General features: G+C 50.8%; 9 protein-coding genes across 9 annotated transcripts; 6 read left to right on the forward strand and 3 right to left on the reverse strand.

The window, feature by feature from the left end:
* Positions 1-2588: 2588 nt before the first annotated feature.
* Positions 2589-3462, reverse strand: AUEXF2481DRAFT_289338 (uncharacterized protein). Its single transcript, XM_013487230.1, has 2 exons — positions 3025-3462; positions 2589-2948 (listed from the first exon to the last, which is right to left on the reverse strand). Exons 1-2 carry the CDS (start codon positions 3294-3296, stop codon positions 2705-2707), a joined length of 516 nt encoding a protein of 171 aa, XP_013342684.1. The 5' UTR covers positions 3297-3462; the 3' UTR covers positions 2589-2704.
* A 267-nt stretch (positions 3463-3729) lies between these two features.
* Positions 3730-5759, forward strand: AUEXF2481DRAFT_41220 (uncharacterized protein). The gene is made up of 3 exons (XM_013487104.1): positions 3730-3939; positions 4117-5043; positions 5097-5759. Exons 2-3 carry the CDS (start codon positions 4133-4135, stop codon positions 5386-5388), a joined length of 1203 nt encoding a protein of 400 aa, XP_013342558.1. The 5' UTR covers positions 3730-3939; positions 4117-4132; the 3' UTR covers positions 5389-5759.
* A 2251-nt stretch (positions 5760-8010) lies between these two features.
* On the forward strand, positions 8011-9297 carry AUEXF2481DRAFT_6089 (uncharacterized protein; the record flags this gene model as incomplete). Its single annotated transcript, XM_013487005.1, has 2 exons — positions 8011-8024; positions 8076-9297. 2 exons carry the CDS (start codon positions 8011-8013, stop codon positions 9295-9297), a joined length of 1236 nt encoding a protein of 411 aa, XP_013342459.1.
* Positions 9298-9661: 364 nt separating this feature from the next.
* Positions 9662-11720, forward strand: AUEXF2481DRAFT_41223 (glycosyltransferase family 62 protein). Its single transcript, XM_013487105.1, has 4 exons — positions 9662-10151; positions 10251-10879; positions 10935-11063; positions 11120-11720. The coding sequence occupies exons 1-4, from the start codon at positions 9979-9981 to the stop codon at positions 11401-11403; spliced, it is 1215 nt and encodes a 404-aa protein (XP_013342559.1). The 5' UTR covers positions 9662-9978; the 3' UTR covers positions 11404-11720.
* A 653-nt stretch (positions 11721-12373) lies between these two features.
* AUEXF2481DRAFT_41224 (uncharacterized protein) lies at positions 12374-15125 on the reverse strand. The gene is made up of 3 exons (XM_013487106.1): positions 14853-15125; positions 14707-14800; positions 12374-14648 (listed from the first exon to the last, which is right to left on the reverse strand). Exons 1-3 carry the CDS (start codon positions 15077-15079, stop codon positions 12387-12389), a joined length of 2583 nt encoding a protein of 860 aa, XP_013342560.1. The 5' UTR covers positions 15080-15125; the 3' UTR covers positions 12374-12386.
* On the forward strand, positions 14835-17754 carry AUEXF2481DRAFT_98800 (uncharacterized protein). Its single transcript, XM_013487231.1, has 2 exons — positions 14835-15432; positions 15483-17754. The coding sequence occupies exons 1-2, from the start codon at positions 15318-15320 to the stop codon at positions 17573-17575; spliced, it is 2208 nt and encodes a 735-aa protein (XP_013342685.1). The 5' UTR covers positions 14835-15317; the 3' UTR covers positions 17576-17754.
* Positions 17755-18084: 330 nt separating this feature from the next.
* AUEXF2481DRAFT_89842 (uncharacterized protein) lies at positions 18085-19196 on the reverse strand. Its single transcript, XM_013487211.1, has 2 exons — positions 18702-19196; positions 18085-18623 (listed from the first exon to the last, which is right to left on the reverse strand). The coding sequence occupies exons 1-2, from the start codon at positions 18958-18960 to the stop codon at positions 18445-18447; spliced, it is 438 nt and encodes a 145-aa protein (XP_013342665.1). The 5' UTR covers positions 18961-19196; the 3' UTR covers positions 18085-18444.
* Positions 19197-19358: 162 nt separating this feature from the next.
* Positions 19359-21393, forward strand: AUEXF2481DRAFT_89843 (uncharacterized protein). Its single transcript, XM_013487212.1, has 2 exons — positions 19359-20256; positions 20312-21393. Exons 1-2 carry the CDS (start codon positions 19584-19586, stop codon positions 21223-21225), a joined length of 1587 nt encoding a protein of 528 aa, XP_013342666.1. The 5' UTR covers positions 19359-19583; the 3' UTR covers positions 21226-21393.
* Positions 21394-21573: 180 nt separating this feature from the next.
* AUEXF2481DRAFT_41227 (uncharacterized protein) lies at positions 21574-23673 on the forward strand. The gene is made up of 8 exons (XM_013487107.1): positions 21574-22161; positions 22221-22255; positions 22304-22374; positions 22428-22646; positions 22696-22875; positions 22938-23083; positions 23136-23247; positions 23299-23673. Exons 1-8 carry the CDS (start codon positions 21985-21987, stop codon positions 23397-23399), a joined length of 1041 nt encoding a protein of 346 aa, XP_013342561.1. The 5' UTR covers positions 21574-21984; the 3' UTR covers positions 23400-23673.
* Positions 23674-24390: the final 717 nt, after the last annotated feature.

Raw genomic sequence — 24390 nt, forward strand, 5'->3', positions numbered from 1 at the left:
CAGACTATGCATTACATGTATTAAAATCCAAGCAACGTTGCTCCAATTGAAAGTGCCTAAAATTTCACACTGCTGATATGCATGACAAAAGAGAGACACATGGAGGGCAAGATTGGGAAACAAAAGAGTTAGCAGACACAAAACGTACAGCAGCAGGAATTCCCACGTGGTCACCCACCGTAGTACTAATCTGCCGTTCAACTGCTTATGTATGGCAGAGCGGACGGGATGCCCAGTTTTCAGCTGACTATGGCCGTACGTGCTTGTGTCTGAAAGAGATATCACTATATTGATCAGTTCTTTCGGTCAGTATGCCATCAAGCACTGACAGCCGCGTTTCTGAGTCATCAATCGGTGTGCATCAAAGACACGACAGGAGTCTACTCTCTATAAGATATCCTAGCAATCACTACGTCGAGCTTACAATCAACACGACCTTTCTCTAATCACTACCTCATACAAGATCTTCCAGTCATTTGATGCTCTGCTCACGTCCCTAGACTTGCCCTTCTTAATTCCACCTTTTGGTACGATGAATCTTGCTCTTGTATGGTATATTTGAACATTCGTATAGTTTTGTTTTTTTGGATGTGTGCTTCGCTTGTGTTATCGATAGATGCTATTGTTTCATCCATAAGGAGAATCTAGATCCTGGACCTAATAGTTGCGAAACTTTGCAATTTTTGACTTGTGATATCGTGATAATGAGTCGATCCGAGGGTCTCTTCATAAGAGCAAAAGGTGGAAATGCCGCAATCGCCATAAAGGCCGTAGTTCAATGGAAATCTTTCTGCGGGAAATTAACCTTCCTAAGCAAATAAATCGATGATATGAATATTGGTGAGGGTTTCACTCGTCGTTCAACACGTTCATCTATGGCTCCTGTGGTTTGCCGTTGAAGTGAAGAAGCTGTCCGTGAGATGAGACTATTGACGGGCATCAATATTAGCATAAGACGCCAGCAGTAGCTCTGTACCCAAGCAGGCGGTATAGAAGAGTTATTGCGAGAGTCGATTGTACAGGAGACTTGACCCAAAGATGATCAATATAGCCGCTGATGTCCGATACTTTTGTTGAGTCTATAGACCTGAGATTGATGGTTCCTCCAGAGGGCATAGGAGCATCTCCAGCGTTGTCTTTAAGGTCGGTAGATTTCCGTACGCCGGTCAATCCACTAGAAAGCAGAGTCTTATTGTTTGTTTCGTTGGCAAGAATTGTACGTAGCCTAAATCCATATTCATTGGATATAGCAGTCGCGATGCTCCAAAGTAGTATGATAGCTATGAAAGTTCAATATATAGACCGGTCTTCGTCTTAAGAATCTTCCACGTAGACTTTGGTCCGTCGAAGGAAAGATATGCGGACAAGGGTAGTCGAACTTGCGAAAGAAACATATAAGTAACTGGATATCCGATATCGAATGGATCCAAATATCGATATTAGGGAGGCTTAGTGTACCTAAGCATTGAGTGTCGGTGCCTAGCAGAGAAGCCAGGGACTGTATATGCTCGAGTCTGCCCGACTTGTGGTCGTTCAAGCACAAAGGCGTAGACTGAGAAATATCTTCCTCCGCTGAGCATAGCTTATATTCATCGGGCCCGATCGTATTGGTCTATACAGAAATCGACAGGAAATCTTGAAAAGTCTTACTAGTCTGCTGACGGGGTGGCTCTCTTCTGCACTATAGTTGGTTACACTTGTTGTTTCTAACATCTTGTTTTGTGAGGTGGCCAAATTTTCATCTGTAGACACAAGCTCGTCCAGAAGAGAAACCTGTCGTCCCAGGATTAGTTACCTTGTGGCTTTGGCCATGTTTATATCTTTGACCTATTCGAGATGAGGAGTCGCAATTTAAGAACGTGTCATGGTGAACCGAGCACCATGAATGCTTTTGGCTCTTCGGCTGGCGTATTTTTAAATCGATCTCAACATGAAACAACGCTTGAAGTCATCAGCTCGGCTCGAATGAATCAGGACAGCGGCAGCCAAGGATAACCACCCGCAAAACTTGACTCCTTGCAATGCTTTTTATCAATTGTCATACTGCTTGGCTGATGATGATACCAAGATCTTGTTGCATGCACGCCATGACTCTGTGGGAGGGAAAGCCCACAAAGGTTTGGTGATCATGGAGATGGGCTGCGGATGATCATCAGGAGAGCCAAATTAATGACCAGCTGACTCGCGTGATGGTTGCTACAATGAAGTCTTCCAGGTGTATACTTGTAACAAGTCCGGTGCTAACATGTCGGAGAAGTGCGGAGTAAGTCACGGCAAGATATTCAATGCTTCGCCAGCAGAATATTGCCGCTTCGACAGGGCCACGACGAAATGCAAGGCACGATATAAATCTGCTGGCGCTCAGCAGTGTCGCACGACATCTTGTCGGCTGGGAAACGTGAAGTCGCAAGATCGTCTTCTACTCGTAAGCAAGGACTTTGGAGCACATCGGCCATCCAATATTCCGACATGAATTGCGATGAGCGGCTAACGTTTCTGCACGAGAGGCACTCATGCACCGAATCTGCTGAAAACGCCGGACAATCAACTCGGCGATAACATGTTGATCACCGCCAAACGCAAATTGATCTCTGTCGATGTCAAAGAGGCAACGAAGATATTTTCGCACCTTCTGAAACATAACTCCCAACAGACAAATACACCGGGCAGTTGCTATTTGGCTTTTCGTATGGATGCAGTACTGTTACCTGCCACGGAAGCCGGGGTTGATCTTTTCTCGACACGGCCGGAAAGAGGTGCCAAGTCGGAGGGTTCGATCGAGCGACCGAGGAAGCAGCAAGTGCAGCCACATTTTCACGACGATCATGCGTGTTTCCAAAGGTTCTGACAACGGGTATCGCGGGACCCGCCAGGAGTTGAAAGCATGATAGCAAAGCGAGCAACCTCTTACGATGCAAATTCGTGTTACCGAAACCTTGACGCGACGTCTGGCGGTTGAGGCTGAGTGTCAGCATTTCTTGCTGAAAAAGACGTGCAAGATTGGTCGAGAGGACAATATCTTACAGCAAGCTGGGAATGGCTGGTGTGCTCCACACATTCGTGAACTCGCCACCACAACCAAGCACGAAGTCCAGTTTAGGGCAAATTCTGTTTGACTGGGGACGGGAAGGGCATCCCGGCCGTTGCTCTGGGCCACGACGGAGAAAGAGAGAGATAGAATGATAGAATCTCCTCCTGATCGAGAAGAAATAGGTATCTACCAAGATTGGGAGAAAGTACGAGAGCAATTTGGAGAGGTCAAGTTGAGCAATCAAATCGTTGCTGATAACGGACATGTAATTGACCAAATGGACGATGCGAGATTGCGGTGGCTGCAGGATAACATCCAGCCGAAACAGTGCGAGCACCGAAATATGTCAAAGCGCCTGGTCAACGAGGGAGCCAAAGCAAGAGATCGACCAACCACTTTTATGACGGGTTGTGGATGAGACTGGAGGCAGAACATTTCGAGATATTCACATCAGAGTTGTGTTGAAGGCTTGGGTCCTCGGAGTGAGGTGGAGCAGTGTTGCGACCAAGACACGATCGCCACGCATGCTGGTTGCTAAAGAAAGAGAAGAGTTTCCATTCCGCGGCGGTCTCTTGCGGCCAGAGCCTGGGGAAACCTGATGTTTGGTGGTGGTGTTTGCGCAGGAAATAGCCGCGTAACGATGTTTGCCACTAAGAGGGCACTAAGGACTTGGCTAAAGCTCAACCCAGGGCGGACATCTTTCAAAACAACCCCCTGCCCGGCCCTCTCTTTTCGCAAGCACCTTCGCACCTTCCTCTCGTTGTTTCTATTACGAGTGTTTTTATACCGCAAAAGGCCGCTTCACCTTTCTCACACTCGCTCTCCATTACTGTTGCACTTGGACCTTTCCACTTGCACTACACTTATCCCAGCGATTTCTCACCTGCAACAGTTTATACACTTTCAAGGTACGTCCAAGATTATCCATCTGATTTTTCCGCACACATCTTGCTTGTCCGCACAATCTGTCTTGCGCATTGGAGGTCTTCTCATTCCCAGGAGCTGGCCAGATCGTTTGTCGCACATTTACCCCTCTCTTGCACGAACGATTTTTGTATCATCAATACTGACGCGCGGCCTCTCAGTTAATACCCTCTCACAATGTCGATGAAGTACGTCGTCCCGGCACTTGCTGCCATCGGTGGCGCATACGCCCAGAGCTCTTGCAGCGTTTCTGGTACCACTACCATCAACGCCGCCGCTGATGCCTCGGCCCTCTCTGGCTGCTCCACCTTCTCCGGTTCCATCGCCATTGCTACCGGTCTCGGTGAGGCCGTCTCGATCCCTGGTGTTAGAAGAATCACGGGTGACCTTACCGCAACCAACAACTCCCTGATTCCTTCCATCTCGGCCGACAGCCTCCAGGTCATTGGCGGTGCTTTCACCCTCACCGAGCTCCAGGTTCTTTCGACCCTCTCGTTCCCCCAGCTCTCCCAGGTCGATTCTATCGAGTGGAACGCCCTCGCTGGTCTCCAGCAACTCGCTTTCACCAGCGGCGTCGAGCAAGCCAACACCCTCAGCATCCAGAACACTCAGCTCCAGACTCTTGATGGTATCAACCTTGCTGTTGTCGACACTGTCTTCATCACAAACAACAACTACCTGAACGATATCTCCATGCAGCTCGGTAACATCACCACCTCGCTGAGAATCGAGTCCAACGGTGCCAACGTTTCCGCCATCTTCCCCAACTTGATCTGGGCCAACAACATGACCTTCCGCAACGTCTCCACCATTGCCCTTAACTCTCTCGTTACCGTTAACGGTTCCCTCGGTTTCTACTCCAACGAGTTCGAGTCTCTGCAGTGCGCCAACCTTACCAACGTCGGTACCAACAAGGGTGACTTGACCATCGTCTCCAACTCCAACCTTAACAACGTTTCCTTCCCCTCGCTCACCAAGGTTGGTGGTGGTTTCTCCATCCAGAACAACACCGAACTCATGATGGTCAACGGCTTCCCCAAGCTCGCTGTTATTACCGGCGCTTTCGACCTGTACGGCGACTTCACCAAGTAAGTTTCATTTGCTCCTTGCAAATCACTGAACCAGCACTAATATCTTCTAGCGTTACCATGCCCGCTCTTAAGGAGGTCGATGGTGCTTTCAACATCCAGTCTTCCAGCACCCTCGGTGGCTGCGATGCCTTCTCCAAGCTGAAGTCTGGTGGCGAGATCCGTGGCAAGTACGTCTGCAACGGCACTGTCTCCAAACCTTCCGGTGTCGGCTCGAACCCCAGCTCTGCCAGCGGCAGCAGTGGTTCCAAGTCTACCAACACCGGTGCTGCCAACGCAATGTACATTCCCACTGCCGCCGCTGGTGTCATGGGTGTCGTTGCTGCCATGTTCGGTCTTCTTTAAACGGGTCATTATTGACTTGGTGTTGATCAAATTGCATGGCGTTCAATTCTGTTTTCTTTGTCTTGCGTAGACTAATCGACGGGACATTCTCAATCTATTTCAATGCCCGAAGGTTTTTTCTACCCACATACCGGCTCCGGGTTTGACTTGAGCGAAAGCATTCTTTTAAAATACAGGATAGCGTGCATCGAATGGTCCTTTTACTCACAAAGTTTATTTCCTTTCTTCTTCTAATGGCTTCTAACGAGTTAGGCGGATGGGGTTTATTGTAATAACTCTTATCGTATGAGATTCTTCTTGTTCATACTTCAAACAATTTGGTTGTTTACCATATTTCTGGCAAACTCGCGTGCTGCCTCCTGATTGGCTGATGTCTAGATTTGAAACGCTCAATGCATGATCAACCGAAAATGTCTCATGCGAGGAACCTTGACTTTGACACAGGGCGAACCACACTTGAGCTTCTCTAGACATCACGCCGTATCATGAAGAAGGAACAAATCATGTTTCCAGAGCCAACTCAACTTGCACACAACCTTGGATCTTGGCGATCCGATGCCATGACCTCTGCACATAGCCGGCGACCTTTGACATGAGGTCGGCGTCCTGCTGTGATCGCGCTGTCTCGATATAGCAAAAGCAGCGGACGATCCTTCATCTCACTCACAACAGCATGTATGAGATGGCGTACCGCGCGGAACCCGTTTCATCAGTCTTCAACTTTTTGCACGACCACTGTTCTGGCACTACCATCGCGCCTGCTCTTCAAGACTTTGTGTCACTCTTTCAGCACTTTGCGCATGAGCTTGTCTATTACAGTGGAGTACGCGGGACGCCTCTCTGCAAGGCAGCGGCTGCCAACCAATCGGGGCAACCGGACTGCAAGAGCCGATTGTAAAGAGTCAGTAGACATTGCACAACAGCCAACTTGATGCCCATCATTCAACAGCCGCTCTCACAGACCAATTAAAGACTCCCGGCAGTTGGGTTTCCCGCGCATCAACTGATCAATGCCCGTCCACGACTGGAGCAGCCAAATCTGAATGCCCCAAAGCGTAAGCATCTTACATCGGGGGATCAGAGTTGTGGTCATTGTCCTCTCAGAACACGACTCATTTAATCAAGTCCCCAAAATTCGGTCAGGCAGCTGCTGCAAATCTCCTGACTCATCTCAACCTCTTTCTTGCCTCTATCTCTACCAACATGGAGCGCTCTGTGGGCACTATTCCTTCATCCGCTCGAATCATGCCTCGAATCATGCTCATGGGGTGCTCTAGAAGATGCACGCTCCCGTTGTACGACGTCCTAACTCTGATGCGCGTTTCCGCCTGCCGTTCGCATGGCAGACTGAAATTGTAAGCAGCTACCCATCAGACATCATGACGGCCTTCGAAAGAGCGGTATACACTTTCTGCCTAATATGACACCTGCCAGACAAGGGATAAATCGCATGTGCATACAGTTGCAGACGTCTACAATCTGTCAATAAGTCACGGTAGTTTTTCCGATGCGGCGCAGAACTCTCCACTCAGCATCAACAGTAGCGGCTTTCGGATCCGCTCCGCGCCAGCAAGGGACTCAGAACCTGGATGCCGGACCTTCACATCAACTGCCAAGCGAAGTTGTACGGCACGAAATCGAATGGATCTGGTCAGACATCTCGGGATGGCGCTCGTTTATTTTGCAAGCCACCAACTAATCGCCTACCTCAGGCTTCTTCGATCCTTCGGGTCTCTGATATATCATTTTTCCCTGGCAGCCGCTCGTGCCCGGTCAGCGTTCTTGAATCCGTCGGCTGTGCCGCGCAAGTCAGACGAATCACAGAGGCTCTTCTGCTCATGGCATCGCTTCGGACCCGCTATATCTACCGCCGTATGCCGGTTATTTCTTCCGATACTAGTCACAGCTTTCAACACGACATACCCCTTGACACTTTGCATTCGGACTGACATGCACAAAGGCGCCTCACATCGATCTTCATGTCTTTTTCTGCAGAGCCTATACGTATGTGAATGAGAGTAGATTGCCCAAAAAGCAGCGGTGAAGGATTATGACGCATGCTTGCACGCCCCAAAGTAGAAAGTTATGAGCGGTTGCGTGACTGGAAGAAGATCTGGACAAGAGCTGACCAGGTTTGCGAACCATGTCCCTGCAGAGGAGGCTCAAGCGTCTGTCGCTCGCACCAATAATTCACTCCTGTTGGACACAACCTGTAACTGCCCTGAGCGGCAACCAATGCGTACTAGCACTAGTGCTGCGTTGTGTAACGGAGACATTGTCAGTCATGATCACAGATGCGATACTGACTATGTCCTGGCATGCTGTGAGTATATCAGGTCGGCGAAAACCTTCCCTTCATCTTCATTCCCTCACTATCTCAATCCACAACGGCAGTGCGTCCATCGGCTTGGTACTTTTGTCGATCATTTATCGTTCTTGTTCTGTTCGGGTTGGGCTTTTTCTTTGACTTGTGCTTTGTTGGTTCGGAAGTTCTTCCTATCGAATCGGCAAGAGCCAGTGTCAAGTATCGTACCTATCATATACACATCACACAAGAGCCCTCTCCACCACTATCTTGATCTTGGAACCCCTAAGAACATCTCTCCCACGGAAGTCATCAGCATGGTCGTGCAACTGTGGGTATTTGACTCGGACGACGCTTGCCAAACAGAGCTAATGTATTATAGACACAACCACACAAATGTCAGGCGCAGAGCAACCGATCGCGCTGGGCAGGTCAACGACCATTTCATGGCCCGTGATGTGCAAGCTCGACAGCATATGAGCCTGTCTCAAGCACGCCCAACGGCCAGTACTACTCTCAGACCTCACCGTCAAGATCAGCTGCCTGCAAGACCTACCTCCACACCATGGCAGAGTCCTGCTCCCATGACTGTAACTCTGCCCTCATTCAAGCATCTTGCTGAGACTGCCGATCGGTCAACTCTGCAGTACACGCGTGCTCCCTCGATCGGATTTGACTATATTCCGGTCCCTCTGATCAAGACTGAGTCCATGTATGTCTCGCCTCCCGAATCAATAGCTTCGCCTACGCCCTCGGCGTCCATCTCACCAGCAATACGCAAAGCTACTCTACCAAGCAACAAAGCTGCCAAGAGACAAAGTCCGCCCCGTATGGTAGAGAAGAGGAGCAAATGTACGAAGCGACAGGGCTGGACTCTGAAAGCCGAGGCGCAGGACCAGGCTAACAACCAACGCCTCGATGAGATCCAGCGCGCTTTCAGAGATGGTACTCAGGTTCCTCTTATCAGCGGCGCTGTTCCGGCTGATGCCGGTAAGACTCAAATCTTCCCACGTTTCGATCACGCCCGCGCAACACGTGAGAACGAACGGGTCAAGATTCAGACTGGCAGCAGCGATGGTAACAACAGGCACAACTTAGCCCAGACACATCTACGAGCTGAGAAGGGAGACTCCAAGATGAAGCTTCAGCGTCTTCTGGTCAATGGCATTGGCTGGAGAGGTAAGAAGCTTCAGACAAAGGTCAACGCCAGGAGTAGCGGCATGCTGTACGAGGAAAAGGAGCTTCTTCAAGCCGACACCCAGTACAATGCGCTCAACACCATTGTGATGCAGAAGCTGTTCGGACCAGAGGGTATGCGTCAGCTAGGTGCCCTCCTTGACTTGTTCGAGCCAGACGATGTCCAGCCGGCAGAGGTGTTGAGAAGCACGCTTGACGACGACAAGACCTATGAGTTCAAGCAACAGGCGGCGAGAATTGAGGTCATTGCAGAGGCAGGAGACCCGCTAGGTCTGAAACACATTCACAGCGAGGAGCAGCTCAACGGCATTGTCAGGCAGAGGCTGCTTCCCCTGGCCAATCCTCTCGGCAAGGCATTCTTGCAACAGGCGTTTCCCAAGCCTGGAGAGGCTCGGGCCAGGATGTGAGTGAGAAGGACGGCACATTGTTTCGAGGGATGGATTTATGATTTTTGACGAATACCCTTTGTTTTGTTATGGACGGTCATGCAGCGTTTCAAAAGTTGTTTTAATCTACGAAGAGAATGAGAGGCGAGAACTGTTCCGGCAGCATATTTAGCAGCTCTACAGCATATATTGTATTCTAATTAATGAACAGTATATCAAAGCAATAACATGTCTCCAGAGTGCCATCAGAAAGCAGGTGAGATGTACGTGTCTGGCTTATGTACTTGTCTGACTCAGGGGCTCACGGACTGGAGAAGTTCACAATAATTAGGTGGCTTTCAGGATGCTGGGGTTGGTAGCAAATCATTTCCCGATGGGGAAAGCACGACTGTGTGGCAGAGACGAGAGGCCAGCCGTCGCAACAGAAACCGCGCCCTCAAACTCGCATTTCCCTTGAATACAGCAGGAAAGAGCTTTGCAAAAAGAGCAACAACAATCGTCCCCTCCCACGAAACAAACCCCGAGTCTTGGCAAGCCAAGCAGACATCTGTCGTATTGAGCAGTGGACTCCCAACCAACGCTCTCCGGAATCAGAACGAAGCGCCAGCCAGCGCCGAGGAGGTTGCTGTCATTTCGAGTTTCCCGCGACGAACGATTGCTTCCGGGCCGCCTGGTTTCACGTGGTCATAGTTGCATATCGCCATGCTGATGCCCAAGAGCGGCGTATCATGGAAGGCGGCAAAGGCCAGGCTGCCCCCAACCAGAGCCGTATGGACTTTTCTCACGCGCACCCGCTTCCTGCTGGTCGTCGCCATAGTTGGCCTTGTCGTCTTGCTATGGAGGGGTGTCACAGGCACGGCAGAAGACCTGCAAAAGTAAGCTCTTTTCCATCCGTCGGCGCGGATTGCGACAGACTGCCTCGACCGTCTCCGTCTGGTTACCCATTGTACCATTGTACCATGCTGACCCGCCAGGTTCTACTGCTTCGGTCCTGCAAAGTCGCCCATGCAAATGACACCCAATGAGCAGATGCTCTGGACAGGCAGCCTGCAAACTCCCGTCATCTTCAACCACCACGCTCCCGTCGAAGTCAACCACACCACCATCACCAGTGTCGACCTCAACCCTATAAAGAGCACTAGACAAGCCATTGACAACAAGGAGCGCGTGCTTCTCCTCACCCCCCTGCGAGATGCCGCTCCCTACATCAACGACTACTTTGATCTCATCTCTCAGATGACCTACCCCCACGAGCTGATCGATCTCGCTTTCCTCGTTGGCGACAGCACCGACGACACGCTTGCCGTCCTCTCCAAGGAACTCGAGCGCATTCAATCTCGCCCCGACTCGATTCCCTTCCGCAGTGCTACCATTGTTCAGAAAGATTTCGGTGTTCACTTGAGCCAGAGTGTCGAGGACAGACACGGTTTCGCTGCTCAGGGCCCTCGCAGAAAGGCCATGGGCAAGGCCAGAAACTACCTTCTTAGTGCTGCCATGAAGCCTGAGCACAGCTGGGTCTACTGGCGCGACGTCGACATCAAGGACAGTCCTTCTAAGATTATCGAGGACTTTATCGCACATGACCGCGATGTCCTTGTTCCCAGTACGTTGGCTCTCTTGAGCTTGAGCCGATATAAGTTTACTAACGACGATTGTAGACGTCTGGTTCCACCGTTACGAGAATGGTCGCGACATTGAAGGTCGCTTCGACTACAACTCGTGGCAAGAATCCGAAAAAGCCCTCAAGCTAGCCGCTACCCTCGACAAAGACACCGTGCTGGCCGAAGGTACGCAGTCCTCTCCCCTATTCCCACATCCATCAACTAACATGCTCTCCTCGCAGGTTACAAAGAATACGACACCGGGCGCACCTATATGGCAAAAATGGGCGACTGGCGCGAAGACAAGGACGTCGAGATCCCACTGGACGGCATTGGCGGCGTGAACATCCTCGTCAAAGCCGACGTCCACCGCAGCGGCATCAACTTTCCTTCGTACTCGTTTGAAAACCAAGCAGAGACGGAAGGATTTGCCAAGATGGCAAAGAGAGCTGGATACGGGGTTTATGGGTTGCCGAATTACATCGTGTGGCATATTGATACTGATGAGAAGCCTGGAAACGCGTAGTTATAGATGAGATGTGTGTTCTTGGTTGGGAACATTTTTTTTGATACTCATTCTTATTTCGGTTTCAGTTGTTTTTTGTTTTGTTTGATGAACGCTTTGTCCCTTTTTCAGGTGTTTTGGGTTAGACAATTGGTTTGTTTTTGTGGCATATTATATTTTACGCCGAAAAAACACAGATACTGCTGAAGTATAAGCAGACTGTGAGATGAGGCAGAAGCAGAAGCAGAAGCAGAAGCAGAACAGCAACAGCAAACAAGCATATAATGAGTAGCAGGCACCTAATTTAAAGAAACCCCCAGTTTCGTTTTTCGTCCTACTGTACGTCTATCACTTTGATTCAAAGGTTGCGTGACCTTTTTCGAGACTTTTGCCCAGGCTGATCTGCTTTTATGAGATTTCTCTCTTTTCTATTATAGAGTTTACTGCACGAAATTAGACACATATATATATGGAAAAATGACTTCTTTTGTGACTCACATGTGATTGAGTAGAGAATACTCAGTCGATGGGTAGTATGGATGTTGGAGGAATTAGTCAACTGGTTAATGGGAATGTGTGGGTGGTGCGACAGTTTGTAGTTGAAGCTTTGGAAAACATTCGAGGACGAGTTTAGATGTGGTATATTGAACATATCATGCGATATATGACTACACAGCTAACGGGTGTATGTATGTGACTACTATAGAGAGACAATCATATGGTATTGAGGTCGGATGACCGCTGTTAAGGTGGTGTGAATGGGCGATATATCTAGTGTCAGGGTTCTACCCCCAGCCAGAAAGCCACGCTTTTTATTTCTTTTTTCTTTTTTTGCTTCTTGAGAGAAATTCCAAGATATCGTCGAGAGCAATAGAAGAAAAGACTAAACAGCAGCTCTGCCACTCTAATCACGGCTTGAAAAGCCCGAGAAGCAACAGATAAAGGCATCAATTGGCAAGAAGAGATTTCAGTTTCGTGTACTAATGCTGGCCAGTATATCATCCTTAGCGATTCAAACTCAGCAAATTCTCCACATACTTCCTCGCATCAATCCCAATACCCCCAGCCAAAGCAGCCGCACTACCCCATCCATTACCCGAGTTCTCCTCTGTCTGCTCCACACTACCACCTCCCCTCGCACCAACGAGATTATACATGCCACTACTAACCCTACTAGCCATACCCTTTGCACCACCTCCCAGACCCTTCCTCTCCACAACGTGATCCCTAGCTTTCCTTACCAAGAACGCGGTACGACAGTGTTCAGGACGAGGGTGTTTTCCGTCTTCCTCGCCGGGTTGGGGGATGCGTAGCCATACGACCCACCAATGTCGGGAGGTCTTGGAGGTACGTTCGGTTTCTTGGGCGTTTCTGGCCGAATGGTGCAGGGTGAAGAGGATATGGGAGTGGACGTTTAGGGCTTCTAAGCGAGTCCATTGGGGTGGTCCATCTTTGCCACTACTGGCTGTGCTTACACTGCCTCCGATCGGAATTACTTGTCCGGGTTCGGGAATGTTGGGGAGGGAAGTGTGGCAGCTGAGATTTACGGGGTCGTAGACGAGGTCGAAGACAGGGCTGTTGCGGGGTGGAGCGAAAGGCGCTGCTTGTGGGTTTACAGAGTTGGGTTCGGGGGGCGAGGTGTGTGCTGCTGCTATCCTGTCTGCAACATTTTGCGCAGATGTGCTGTTGAGAAGGCTTTTGTGCAAGGGGCGTAGGTGTTTGTGCAGTTCGCGGTAAAATGCCATGATACTGAGGGAAGGTGTCCTTTGCTCAAAAAGAAAGACGTGGATGAATGGTCGATGCACGTAGACCAATACGCGCAATCGTGATGAGGTGTCGTTGTTCACGAAACTGTCGCGCGAATCTAGGTCCTCGTCTTGGGTTTCCCTATCGGCCAGTTCGACCCTGATGGTACGTAAGAGGTTGGTTTCGGCCTCGGGAGTCTCGGAACCGCCGATAGTGGTATCGCTGTCGTCGTCTTCTGCTGGTTCGCGTTCAAGGTCCCCGCGATAGCCGATGAGAAAGTGACCTATGTTTTCTTGTCGGCGTTGACGCTGGACGGCAGCCATTGCTTGGGAGCCGTCCGGACTGGGGTCGAGATGCTGCATAGGGGCTTCGTCCTTGTCGTCTTTCGATTTGGGAAATGGAACACCCTTGACAGTCTTTGGGCTAGATGTGGAGGTTCGACGCGGGCATTCTGGTCGTTGTCGCTTTGGTGACTCTGCGCGCTTGCCTCCAGATGCTAGACCGAATGTGAGATATTTGACCCATTTGTCAGAGCTTCCAAGTCCCCAGCCTGACGATTGTTTAGAGGGCATCGGTGGCTGGTCAGAAGCATGAGCGTCGGCCGAAGCACTTGCTCGGTCAAGCGAGGCTTCAACAGCGCTCACTATAGGAGGTGGGATACCAGGATGCGAAGCGACTTGAGTGCCTTGATCACCCGTCGCATGATCTTGAGAAGCTACTCTGTCATGCATCTGTGGGCGAGGGTCGTGAGGGAGCTTGATATCCTTCAAGGTATGGGTAGCTTTTTTCTTGAGATCCTCTTCGGTAGCGGGAGGGGTCTCAAGTTCGACATCTGGACTGCCCGCGGGTTGGCGCCTACGTCTCTTACGACGTTGGCGATGTGGGTTGTCCTTTACACCATAAGCGTGCTCGCCATAGGCGTAGATATCACGGACCCATGTGGAGATGTCGCGAATCGAAGGACGAGTGATGGCACCGACACCGCTGAAAACAAGACCGTCTTGAGCCTGGGGCTCATGACCGCAGCCCAGCCATGGGAGCCCTTTCCTCGAGTCTTCCAGAGTGTCCTGAGTGTATTGGTCGTTGTTGTGGTCAGATTCTTGTGGGGCGGCTTCACCAAAACGGTGGACCAGCAGGTCGACAAGACCTTCGGTGCGGTGTACCAGGTCTTCCAGCACTTCTCGGTCTCCACTGCCCCAATCTTCCTCGCCAACGCCATAGCCCAATTCACCACCTGATGCGAGTTTCAGGCCTCCGAAGATGTCGACAGCAGGGTTGCCGTGTAGTAGAACCTCCCAGTTGCGACAGAAGCGAGTCCAGAAGCGATCGAGGGTAGCAGAGAACTTGTCTTTCGTAAGTCTGACATAGAGGTCGCTGAGTGACGGGCCATGGTGGAGGGTGAAGACACGGAAGGCTGTCAGGATCTGTTGTAGGAGCAGCGGTGCCGGGCTGACTTCGCGTGACGAGTATTCGTACTCGTGCTCTTTGTTGGACGACGGGAGACGAGTGAGATCGATGGACTGCAGGGTACACGTGAGTTATGGACGAGTTGACGGTCAGGGTTGGGATCAGACATACGGCCAGCACCCACCAGTCCTTTTCCAGTTCGTGCATCAAGATACGCGACTTCTCGGTCTCGACGGCTTCAATGGGCTCCCCATCGGAAAAGTTCCTTGACCATATTTAACATGCAAACCTCTCGGTCGAGTGGCAGTTGGCTGTACCTGGCGAAGCCTGCCATGCCTTGGGCAAGGCCGATCTGTAGCAGCTTTTCATTCTCCGACAGTCGGTCTTCGTCTGCTGTTGCTTTGCCCTTTGCACGCGCTTCCTGCGCTGACCGCGAATAGTAGAATACCACTTGATCGCCAAACGTCTCGTCCGTCGGTCCCAGCGGCGGGCTGTAGATGGAGAAGAAGGACAGTCGCGCCGGCGTGAACTGCTCCTTTTCCATGGTCGTCTCTAGTCCATCTGCGACGTGGACATGTCGATGCTGTGGACGAGATTGAGGCTCTGCCGATGCTCGCGCGACGCCGTCTTCTCCACGCTTGACCGTGACGTCGATCGTCTCTCGCTTCGATTCACTTTCGAGATCGTGCAACATGAGACGACAACTCCTTGTCTTCTTTCAATTGTGACATCTCGTCAGTCGCGGGTGGAGCCCCTTTTTTTTCTGTCCTGCATTTGTTGTAATGTCGTTGTCTTCAATCCCCAATACTGGTGTTGCCATCACCAATCCGCTCGTCCTGTACCGCGCTTTGGTCGTGACCAATCGCATAACTCAGGATCCTGCCCAGCACAGACTAGGTAAGTCATCTTATATCATCTGCGCAAGATCACATACCAACATCTCGTAGCAATACATCTACAAAAGCTATATGACCGATTAAAAGACTATGAACCAACAGTCGAGTACAAGCACAGACTCGATCAGATAACTCGCGCTGTGGGTCCTTCAGTAAATACCAACTTAGATGCTGATGGTTCAAAACGAGGAGTATGGCAGACCATTCTCGCTCAAAGAGAGAAGCGGGACAGTGTAGCTTTGACCAAAGTCCTCACCAGTCACGAAGCCGCAATGAATCTGGATTCACCTCGCGGCCTCATGCTGCATGGCGAAGTAGGCACAGGCAAGAGTATGCTCATCGATCTATTCGCCGACTGTCTACCAAACCGGAAGAAGGCTCGCTGGCACTTCAATACCTTTATGCTGGATACTTTTGCAAAACTTGAGCAATTAAGGAGGAACCGTCTATCAAGGCTACCACATACTGCTGGTGCAGACGTGGAAGAACATTCATTGCTCTGGCTTGCTCGTGACATGATCAACAACTCGCCAATACTCTTCCTCGACGAATTTCAACTACCGGATAGAGCGGCGTCTAAGATCATGACCAATCTGATGACCTCTTTTTTCCAACTAGGTGGTGTGCTGATAGCAACGAGTAATCGCATGCCTGAAGAACTACACAAAGCAGCCGGCATGGCTTTTTCACCACCTTCACGATTGCAGAGCATAACACAGAAGCTAGGGATAGGACGAGCGACCAAGGGTAGGAGCGAGAACATGTTTGCTGGACAGGGTGAATTCGCTGGCTTCCTCGAGGTACTCAAAGCCCGTTGTGAAGTCTGGGAGATGAGCAGCGGTAAGGACTACAGAAGATACGAAGCCGACTCTCAAGCACCACCTCCAATCGCCGAAGAAGATCGCTTTGTCGATGTCACGGATATGGAAGCTTTCGAAAGTGAGACGGCGGTCTCTGATACTACAGAAGAAATCGGCAAGGATACTTCAGAAACACCGGCCGATGCCGTAAAAGCACCTACATACTTCCTGATCAATCCCGGATCCACAGCTCCAAAGGAGGAGCAAGCAGCTTTTGCTATCCAAGTCTTGGATGCCGAACAGACACTACTGGGCGCGGAAGCCTCCAAGATTGAATGGACTCCTGCGACCATGCGTGTCTATGGCCGCACAGTCCCCGTACCTCGAAGCTGGAATGGCATCTCCTCCTGGACCTTTGCCGAACTCTGCGCCTCTGCCCTCGGACCCGCCGACTACATCACCCTCGCCTCAACCTATCACACCATAATCCTAAACGACGTACCAATTCTCTCGCTGCTCCAAAAGAACGAAGCCCGTCGCTTCATAACTCTCCTCGATGCTCTCTACGAAGCCCGCTGTAAGCTCCTCATCACCGCCTCCGCCGGCCCCGACGACCTCTTCTTCCCCGAGAAGAGCACCGCCGAAGGAGTAACCCAAGATGCCGTATACGCCGAAACCTTTGCCGAAGCCTATCAAGACGCCACCGCACCCTTCCGCCCCAACATATCCTCCAGCAACCCCGACTATTCAGAACCCGACTACACACACTCGCGCCTTCAAGGCATGCTAGCAGCAGACAGCCTCGAAGACGACCCTCCAAACCGCATCCGCAGACTCTCGGAGCAAAACGAGCGTGGCCCCATCGACCCAGACGACGATATGAGAATGCGAGGCCTACGACAAGGAAACTCCGGTCCTGATTTCAGCAACACCCGCTCCTTTACCGGAGAAGACGAACGCTTCGCCTACCGCCGAGCACAATCCCGTCTTTGGGAAATGTGTGGTAAGAAATGGTGGGCCAGAGTGGAGGAAGGATGGCATAAACCCCTCCCGTCCTCCATTCGCTCATGGGAAGTTTCTCAACCTCTGCCATCTCCTGCTCAAACATCTGGGGTGTTTACAGAAGGAGGGCGGGATGCGAGAATGGGTGCATCGAGAGGGGTGGATGAGGTGCAGGATGAAGTCATGTTTAGACATGGAGCTAGTCCTTTTAGGAGGAGTGAGGAGCCGCCGCCAAAGTTCTCATGGACGCATATTTGGGGCACGATGAAGTGGGGAAAGAAGGCTGGTGCGTGGGGACAAGGTGTTGAGGGATTAAAGGATAGGAAGAAGGAGGCAAAGTAGATGTGCTCTGGAAATAGATCAGTTTGTAAGATATCTAGATAATTGTTGTTGCTATAGTATGACATCATCCGATTCCGTGCAATGATCAAGGCTTCAAGTCTGAGCAAGACAGTATTCAAGCGCGAGGACGAAGTAAGAAACCTGGGACGAAGGATTTGGTTGTTGATGTGATATGTTTGCATTGAAGCGATACGGACAGCTAGAGAAGATGTTGACCTTAAACATGGACCGATATGCCCACGCTCCGAAGAGGAGACATTCCGGTGAGTAGTAGGACAGAAGAGATGATCTTCTTTGCACTTAAAATTGGACAAGGCCACAGGGAGATGGGCGAAGTCCAGAGTGTGGCAAAGTGAAATGATAGAAAGAAGGAGGATAACCAGGGAGAAAGACTAGAAACAAGAGAAGGAGAGAGAAGAGGGGATAGCTTGAACCTGTGTTAGCCTGTTGTCAGTCAGAAGAATTGCACATTGATGGTCAATCAAGAAGTGGCAGGTGTGGACAGTAGAGAGAATGCGGGTATCTTTCGTTCATCAGCCAGAGCTGGACAAGTGCATTCCGTAAGCTATGTCACAAGACGCTGGGTTAAAGATCTGATGCCAAAAACAGAGAAAGCAGAGAGCAGGGGCGGAAAGAAGATTGCTCCGTGCAGCGGGCAGAAGCAAGACGGACGAAAGTTGTTTTGGGTGTTTTTGGAAACTGTTTTTCATTTTTGTTCGCAAAGTCCCATTTTCGCCAGCCGATTCAACCCGCAAGCATGATAGATGTTGACACCAGGTGATGTGAAAAGAGAATCTTTTGTTGTTGCTTGTTTCCGCGCCCGCGATGAGAAGAAAGCGTAAGAGTCGTACAACGCAGAGACGAGTTGTTTACGATCTGGGCTTCTCCTTCTTCTCCTTCCACAGAGCGGAGAGACCGACACCGGAGACCTTGACGACCTTGAAGCGGACACCGGGAATATCACCCTTGGCCTTGCCCTTACGACCGAAACCGGCGAGGAGGACCTCGTCGTTCTCGTCAACGAAGTTCAAACAACCATCGTTGGGGACTGTTGGGTGAGTTGTTAGAATTGTCCTGGTCGTCTTTTGTGATGCGCGCCCCACGGGCTCTGCGTCTTTTTACGTACCGAAAGCGGTGACCTTCTTGCCGTTCTTGATGAGCTGGACACGGACACACTTGCGAATGGCCGAGTTGGGCTGCTTGGCCTCGACACCGACCTTCTCGAGGACGATACCCTTGGCGTGCGACGAACCACCGAAGGGAGAGGACTTGTAGGCGGTACCGAGAAGACGCTTCTTGTAGTTGAGATCGGCCCAACGACCCTCACGGCGGGTGTTCTGGAGCTTGCGGGCGGCGTTGAGACCTCTTGGCTTTCCTTTACCCATAATTGCTGCAGGCGAAAGGTGTTAGTTGATGGTTTCGAGAAGGCTTGAAGTATTGAGGAGGCGGCGGCGCGCGCGGGTCGATGCGAGGTGTTGGCGATGCGGCGAAAAGGAGGCTGGCGGTAGTGCTCCTGACAGGGCTCTTGGAGAGGATGTGGAATATGAACGTACCGGTTGTCGATGTCGGTTGATGTCGATATCACAGGTCGCGGACGAGAGATTCAAAAGAAGCTGGCTGACGGCGTCGAATTCTGTGTCCCAAGCGGAGATATCCGTGCGCACAAGCGAGCTCGTCGACATTTTCGTCTACGCCAAGCTTTCGCTTTCAGCCACTTTCTCTAGCCACATCAAGCAAGTAACAAGATCGCGTCGGCCTGTCCATCTCCAGATTTCTGTGACTTCTCACTCGTCGCTCAAGATGCGCCATCATCCTACTTGCTGCACTGTAGCTAGGCAACGCTAAGTACTACTATGATGGCAATCTATTTTGCCTTCTATCTCATATTGCGAGACCTGCATCATGACCAAGCCAGCACTCACAACGTTAGCTGATATCTTCTATACTTGACATTGTTGTCATCTCTTTCCCAGCGTGTCCCCACCTTTGCTTTTACGACGCTTCAAGAATGATGCGTGCGTCAGCGACCGGACTGTTTGCTTTGCCTGTTACCTTGATTGCTATCATCTTCGCGACTCCTACCTACAGTCAAGACTGGCCCTACAACTTACCGCCAGGTGAAAAGTATTATCCTGAGCATGAACACCACATCAGGCGAAATTTCGAGATACAGCAGCGGCTCAATGATGTTTCTCCGTTTGGCGTGAGAAAAATGAGCGGAGACCAAGGCGAGAAGTTCTTTCTGGATTACTGGCAGTTCGGTCCCCTCGACATGGATAGAGATAAGCCTGCGCAGCTCCGACGCTCGATCAGTCCTGCAATACTGTTTGCAAATATGTCCACCGTTGAGGAATTGCTGCCACCGCTACTCTTACATGCAGATTCACAACAGTCTGTTTTTCCTCACAGATTCTTTGGCCGCAGCTTACACGACCGGACGTATCAATGCCCAATTGGCACCAACAGCTGCGACTCAATTGGGTACCCCAACAGCTGTTGTGCTACCGATGAAACGTGCATGTCTCTTCCGGAGAGTGACGGTGCAACGATAGGCTGCTGTCCAAATGGTGCGAGTTGTGGAGGCAAGATTGGCTCTTGCGATACTGCTGCTGGATACATGACTTGTGAAAACGACAATGGCGGTTGCTGCATACCCGGTTATGCGTGCCAAGGTTCTGGATGTGAGCTGAATGTCGAAACGATGATTCAACAAGAACTAACTAACGCGATGTCTAGGCGTGTATGCATCAACAGCTACAACCACTACTACACTGCCAGTAGTCACTGTGACCACCGGAGCTTCATGGTCAACATTGTCTGAAAGCACTACCACTCAAACTTTCATCATCCCAGCAAGTTCTACCTCCCAGATAGCTTCAGTCCGGACCATTACCACCACGCTGGTGTTAGCGACATCTGGAACTACCGAGACGACGACAGTTGTCCTAACGACGACAATACTCCCTGCTTCAAGCGAACCGACAACATCATCAGTGCCCTCGACACCGATCAGTCCATCATCTTCCGGTCAGGGACCGTTGACTTGCAGCTCTGGTTTCCGAACATGCCCAGCTAGCCTTGGAGGTGGTTGCTGTCACACTGATCGAGCCTGTGGTTCACTAACATGTCCACCTTTATCTACTGCAGCTCCACCAGTCTTGCCAACAAGTGGGTCTGGATCGGTCTCAGCCTCAATTCCGATGTCGTTGTCAAGCATCGAGTCACGTACTCCCACTTCGACATCGAGCACCATCATCTACTCTGGCTGTCCCACTGGATTCTATATGTGCAGTGCATACTATCTCGGTGGATGTTGTCAAGTTGGAAGGAATTGTGACACGACGAGTTGTCCTACATCTGCAAGCACGGCTGTCATCACCAATTCTGGACTGACAGTGATAGCACCTAGCGGTGCGAGCTCTGCAGTCCTGACCGGCAACTGTGCTAATGGCTGGTTTAGTTGCGCAGCCAGTGTTGGTGGAGGATGCTGCCCGTCTGGCTATGGATGTGGAGCCAGTTGCACAGCTATGACTAGTGGGGAGAGCAACATTGGCAAGGGAGCGCCTAGCGAAGCATCCTATGCAAAAAGGTGCGGATGGGTGCTTCTGAGCTTGGCTACATTGTCAGGAGCCGGGATGATTTTTCTTTGATCTGCCAGCATCATGCATGTGACGGGGAAGGGTCGCTTTGTACTCGAATATTCCGACCAAGCAACATAAGCGAGCTCTCTCAGAAGTTCGGGGATTATGCAGAAACGTAGTATATATGATTCAGGAATTGGCATGAATGACAATGAGGAGCAGAATATCACGCGTCTTCACATGTCGACCACTGTCAGGAAATAGTAGCCGCGTGATGTCTACAGCAAAAAGGTATATCGATGTAAGTCTAAGCGGGTGGCTTGGGAGAAGGTGCGGCGCGGGGAAGTGATTGTAGCGGCCAATCAAACGTCAGTGCAGTAAGAGTGACTTTCATGCTGCTCATCGCTGCTCATCGCTGCTCGTTACAAAAGTCGTCCTCAACGCAGCTCCTCTGTCCACGCCGCCGTGGCTGAATTTGTCGAAACATCATTCAACTTGCTCCCTGCCGAATAGTCGTACCAAAGATCCAACCTCGACAGGCGACGGCGTGCCCGCCAGAATCGTCATTCATAATTCGACCCGCGCCTGGTCCCCGCATATCTAAAATCGCTCACGAGCAAACGGAGCATATCCCTCGAACTACTGGCGACCCGTGAAGCCTTGGACGCACGTCGAGTCACCCATACCTCGCTGCCTTATTCGGTCGTCGATTCTGCCGAGAGCCAATGGAGCGAAGCTCGCCGCTAGTTTAACAGCGCGTGAACTGAAAGACTCTCTTGTCTTCAGCAACATTTCTCCCACGAACCACTCGGATCGCGCACCATCAGCATGAGAGATCCCAACTCTGATCCAGACAAGTCACACAATGAGCAACAACGGCCCACACAACCACCCAGATTCGGAGTCCTGGAGTACGAAGTTAGTGATGATGTCAAGAGGTGGGCGAGAAAGTACAAAACAGAGTTGGCTTCCATGTCGTCGAGTGTGCTCTCGACCTTTGTAGCGGTATGTTGTGTCGCATAGTCTGCCTCTGATTTCACATCAAAGCTGACACATCGGTGCAGTTCCCGCTCGACTTTGCTAAAACACGCATGCAATCGTGAGTAGGCGTCATGACTCCTCTTACGCCACTGCTGACAGAACATAGCTACGATACTCGTTTCCTTGCAACGGTCAAAGATGCATATCAAGTCGAAGGCCTCCGTGGCTTCTGGAGAGGTATGCATAGCGCTCACTGAAAAATTACTACCATTTGCTCACCACACTTGCAGGTGTGGGCACTCCTATGGCCAGCGTCACCCTAGTTCGCACCATTTCATTCGGCCTCTACCAACGCTCCAAGCATGCCATTGATCGCTACATGACTCAGATGACTGGTCAATCACCTCTTGATTTGGCGAATCAGAGAGGGCAGTACCCTACTCTATCCACCATCGCCTGTTTTAGTAGTGCCGGAGCCACTGCGGGTGCCGCCATAACTTTCATCTCTTGTATGTCCATTTCTAGGTTGATATGGACCGTATGCTGACCCGCACGAAGGTCCTTTCGAGCTCATCAAGCTCAATGCTCAACTCGCTGGCAAGATGAAGAGAGAGGCGAATCCCTCAGACCGGCCTCAACCTATCAGCGATCTTCGCACTGGTGCCTTCCGGACTGCTCAGCAACTTATCCGAGACCGCGGCATCCGTGGCTTGTACTGTGGCTATCGGCTACATCTTGGTAAGTCTCAGATACTCAGTATTCCAGTCCCCATGAGCGATGGCTAAAAAATTGTCTTGCAGTCCGCGACACTATCGGTACCGCTATATATTTCGGTACCTACGAGACCGTGAAACAGATTCTTTCGAACGGTCGAGGCAACGAACCCGCCGAACCGGCAGCGGTCGCCCTTGCTGGAGCGACTTGTGGTATCGTCAGTTGGGTGATGGTAGGTTTATCGCTGTCTCAAAAACATGTCTTCATCGCTAATCATTGCGCAGATTTATCCTATCGATGTCGTAAAGACACAGTTCCAGAAACGCCAGCTGGAGACAGGACGTGCGCAAGTAACGCGTCCGAACATCAAATTCTTCCAACCTGGATCCTACAGAGGTACACGAGATGAGAATTGGTTCCGCCGAGACATCTACTGACGATGTGCAGGTCTTGGAGTCAGTGTCATGCGCTCCGCACTTATCAACATGATCTTCTTCTCCTCATTCGAGCAGATCAAGAAGCGCATTAGTAACACGGGAGAGGTATAATTGAGTTTCTGGGAATGTACATGTGTAGCGAGGCGTCGTCTGGGAGGGATTATTGATTTACGCATAAACGACTGCGCATGAACCTGCATGGAAGGAGTTTTGGCGGCGGCATTTGGTACACATTCTGGCTTCTCCAGAAGGGCGTTATTCAGAGGACACGAGCTGTATCGTGGCAGGGAAATTGCTAGATATGAGAAAGCATCACTATCGCTGAATGGTAGGCACTGCTCTCTTTTTCACAGATGGAGAAAATCAAAGACAAACTCATCTCAACATGTTGCTTGACCGTTCGTTGCTCGTGATCTCTAGATATCTCAACGGTGGTTGCTACAGCTGTAAGATTGCGGCGTGCCAGAAATGTCTACAACGGCTCGTTTGCCTCGTAGTTGAGTGACCGTCTATTGTTTATCACCACTTGGCGAAACATAGCAACCGACTGCTATGTAACAGTTCGGTCCTACAGTTGCGAGAAGTAATGACGAGAGATTGGGATGCTTACCGCTGATCTAGACTCGAGATATTCAATGACCACTGACGCGTCTGAGAGGTGGCTGGTCGACTGCAAGCAAGCGTCAGAACCCTGGTTCTTATCGTCATGAACAAGGGTGGATATCCTCGTACTCTGATATAGCCTTTCCCTACGAATCTTGGCTTTATAGCATGATTGTCGCGATTCAAGGATCATGTCAAGGCAGAGACGGAAGAATAAAATCAAGTGCTGGCCCGAGTTGGAGGGGCATAAGCTAGCGAAAGAAGGGTTCGGATTTGGAGGGTTGCTGCAGCAACCTTGGTTGGTAAACTTTGTTCAGGGAACGAAAAGATGCCACAGTCGCGAGAAGGAGCTGTGGCTGCCAATTTATCCAAGCATGCCTTTTCACTGCTGGTCGGCGACTGGTCACCATGAGCAGGGCCTAGACGTTGGTATCGGGGTATCGAACGGTGGCTGGTGCCGGTCATGGTGGGTATCTTGCGTGACGAGCTTTGTTTACTC

The sequence above is a fragment of the Aureobasidium subglaciale genome (genome assembly GCF_000721755.1).
Source record: "Aureobasidium subglaciale EXF-2481 unplaced genomic scaffold scaffold_14, whole genome shotgun sequence".
Taxonomy (NCBI): domain Eukaryota; kingdom Fungi; phylum Ascomycota; class Dothideomycetes; order Dothideales; family Saccotheciaceae; genus Aureobasidium; species Aureobasidium subglaciale.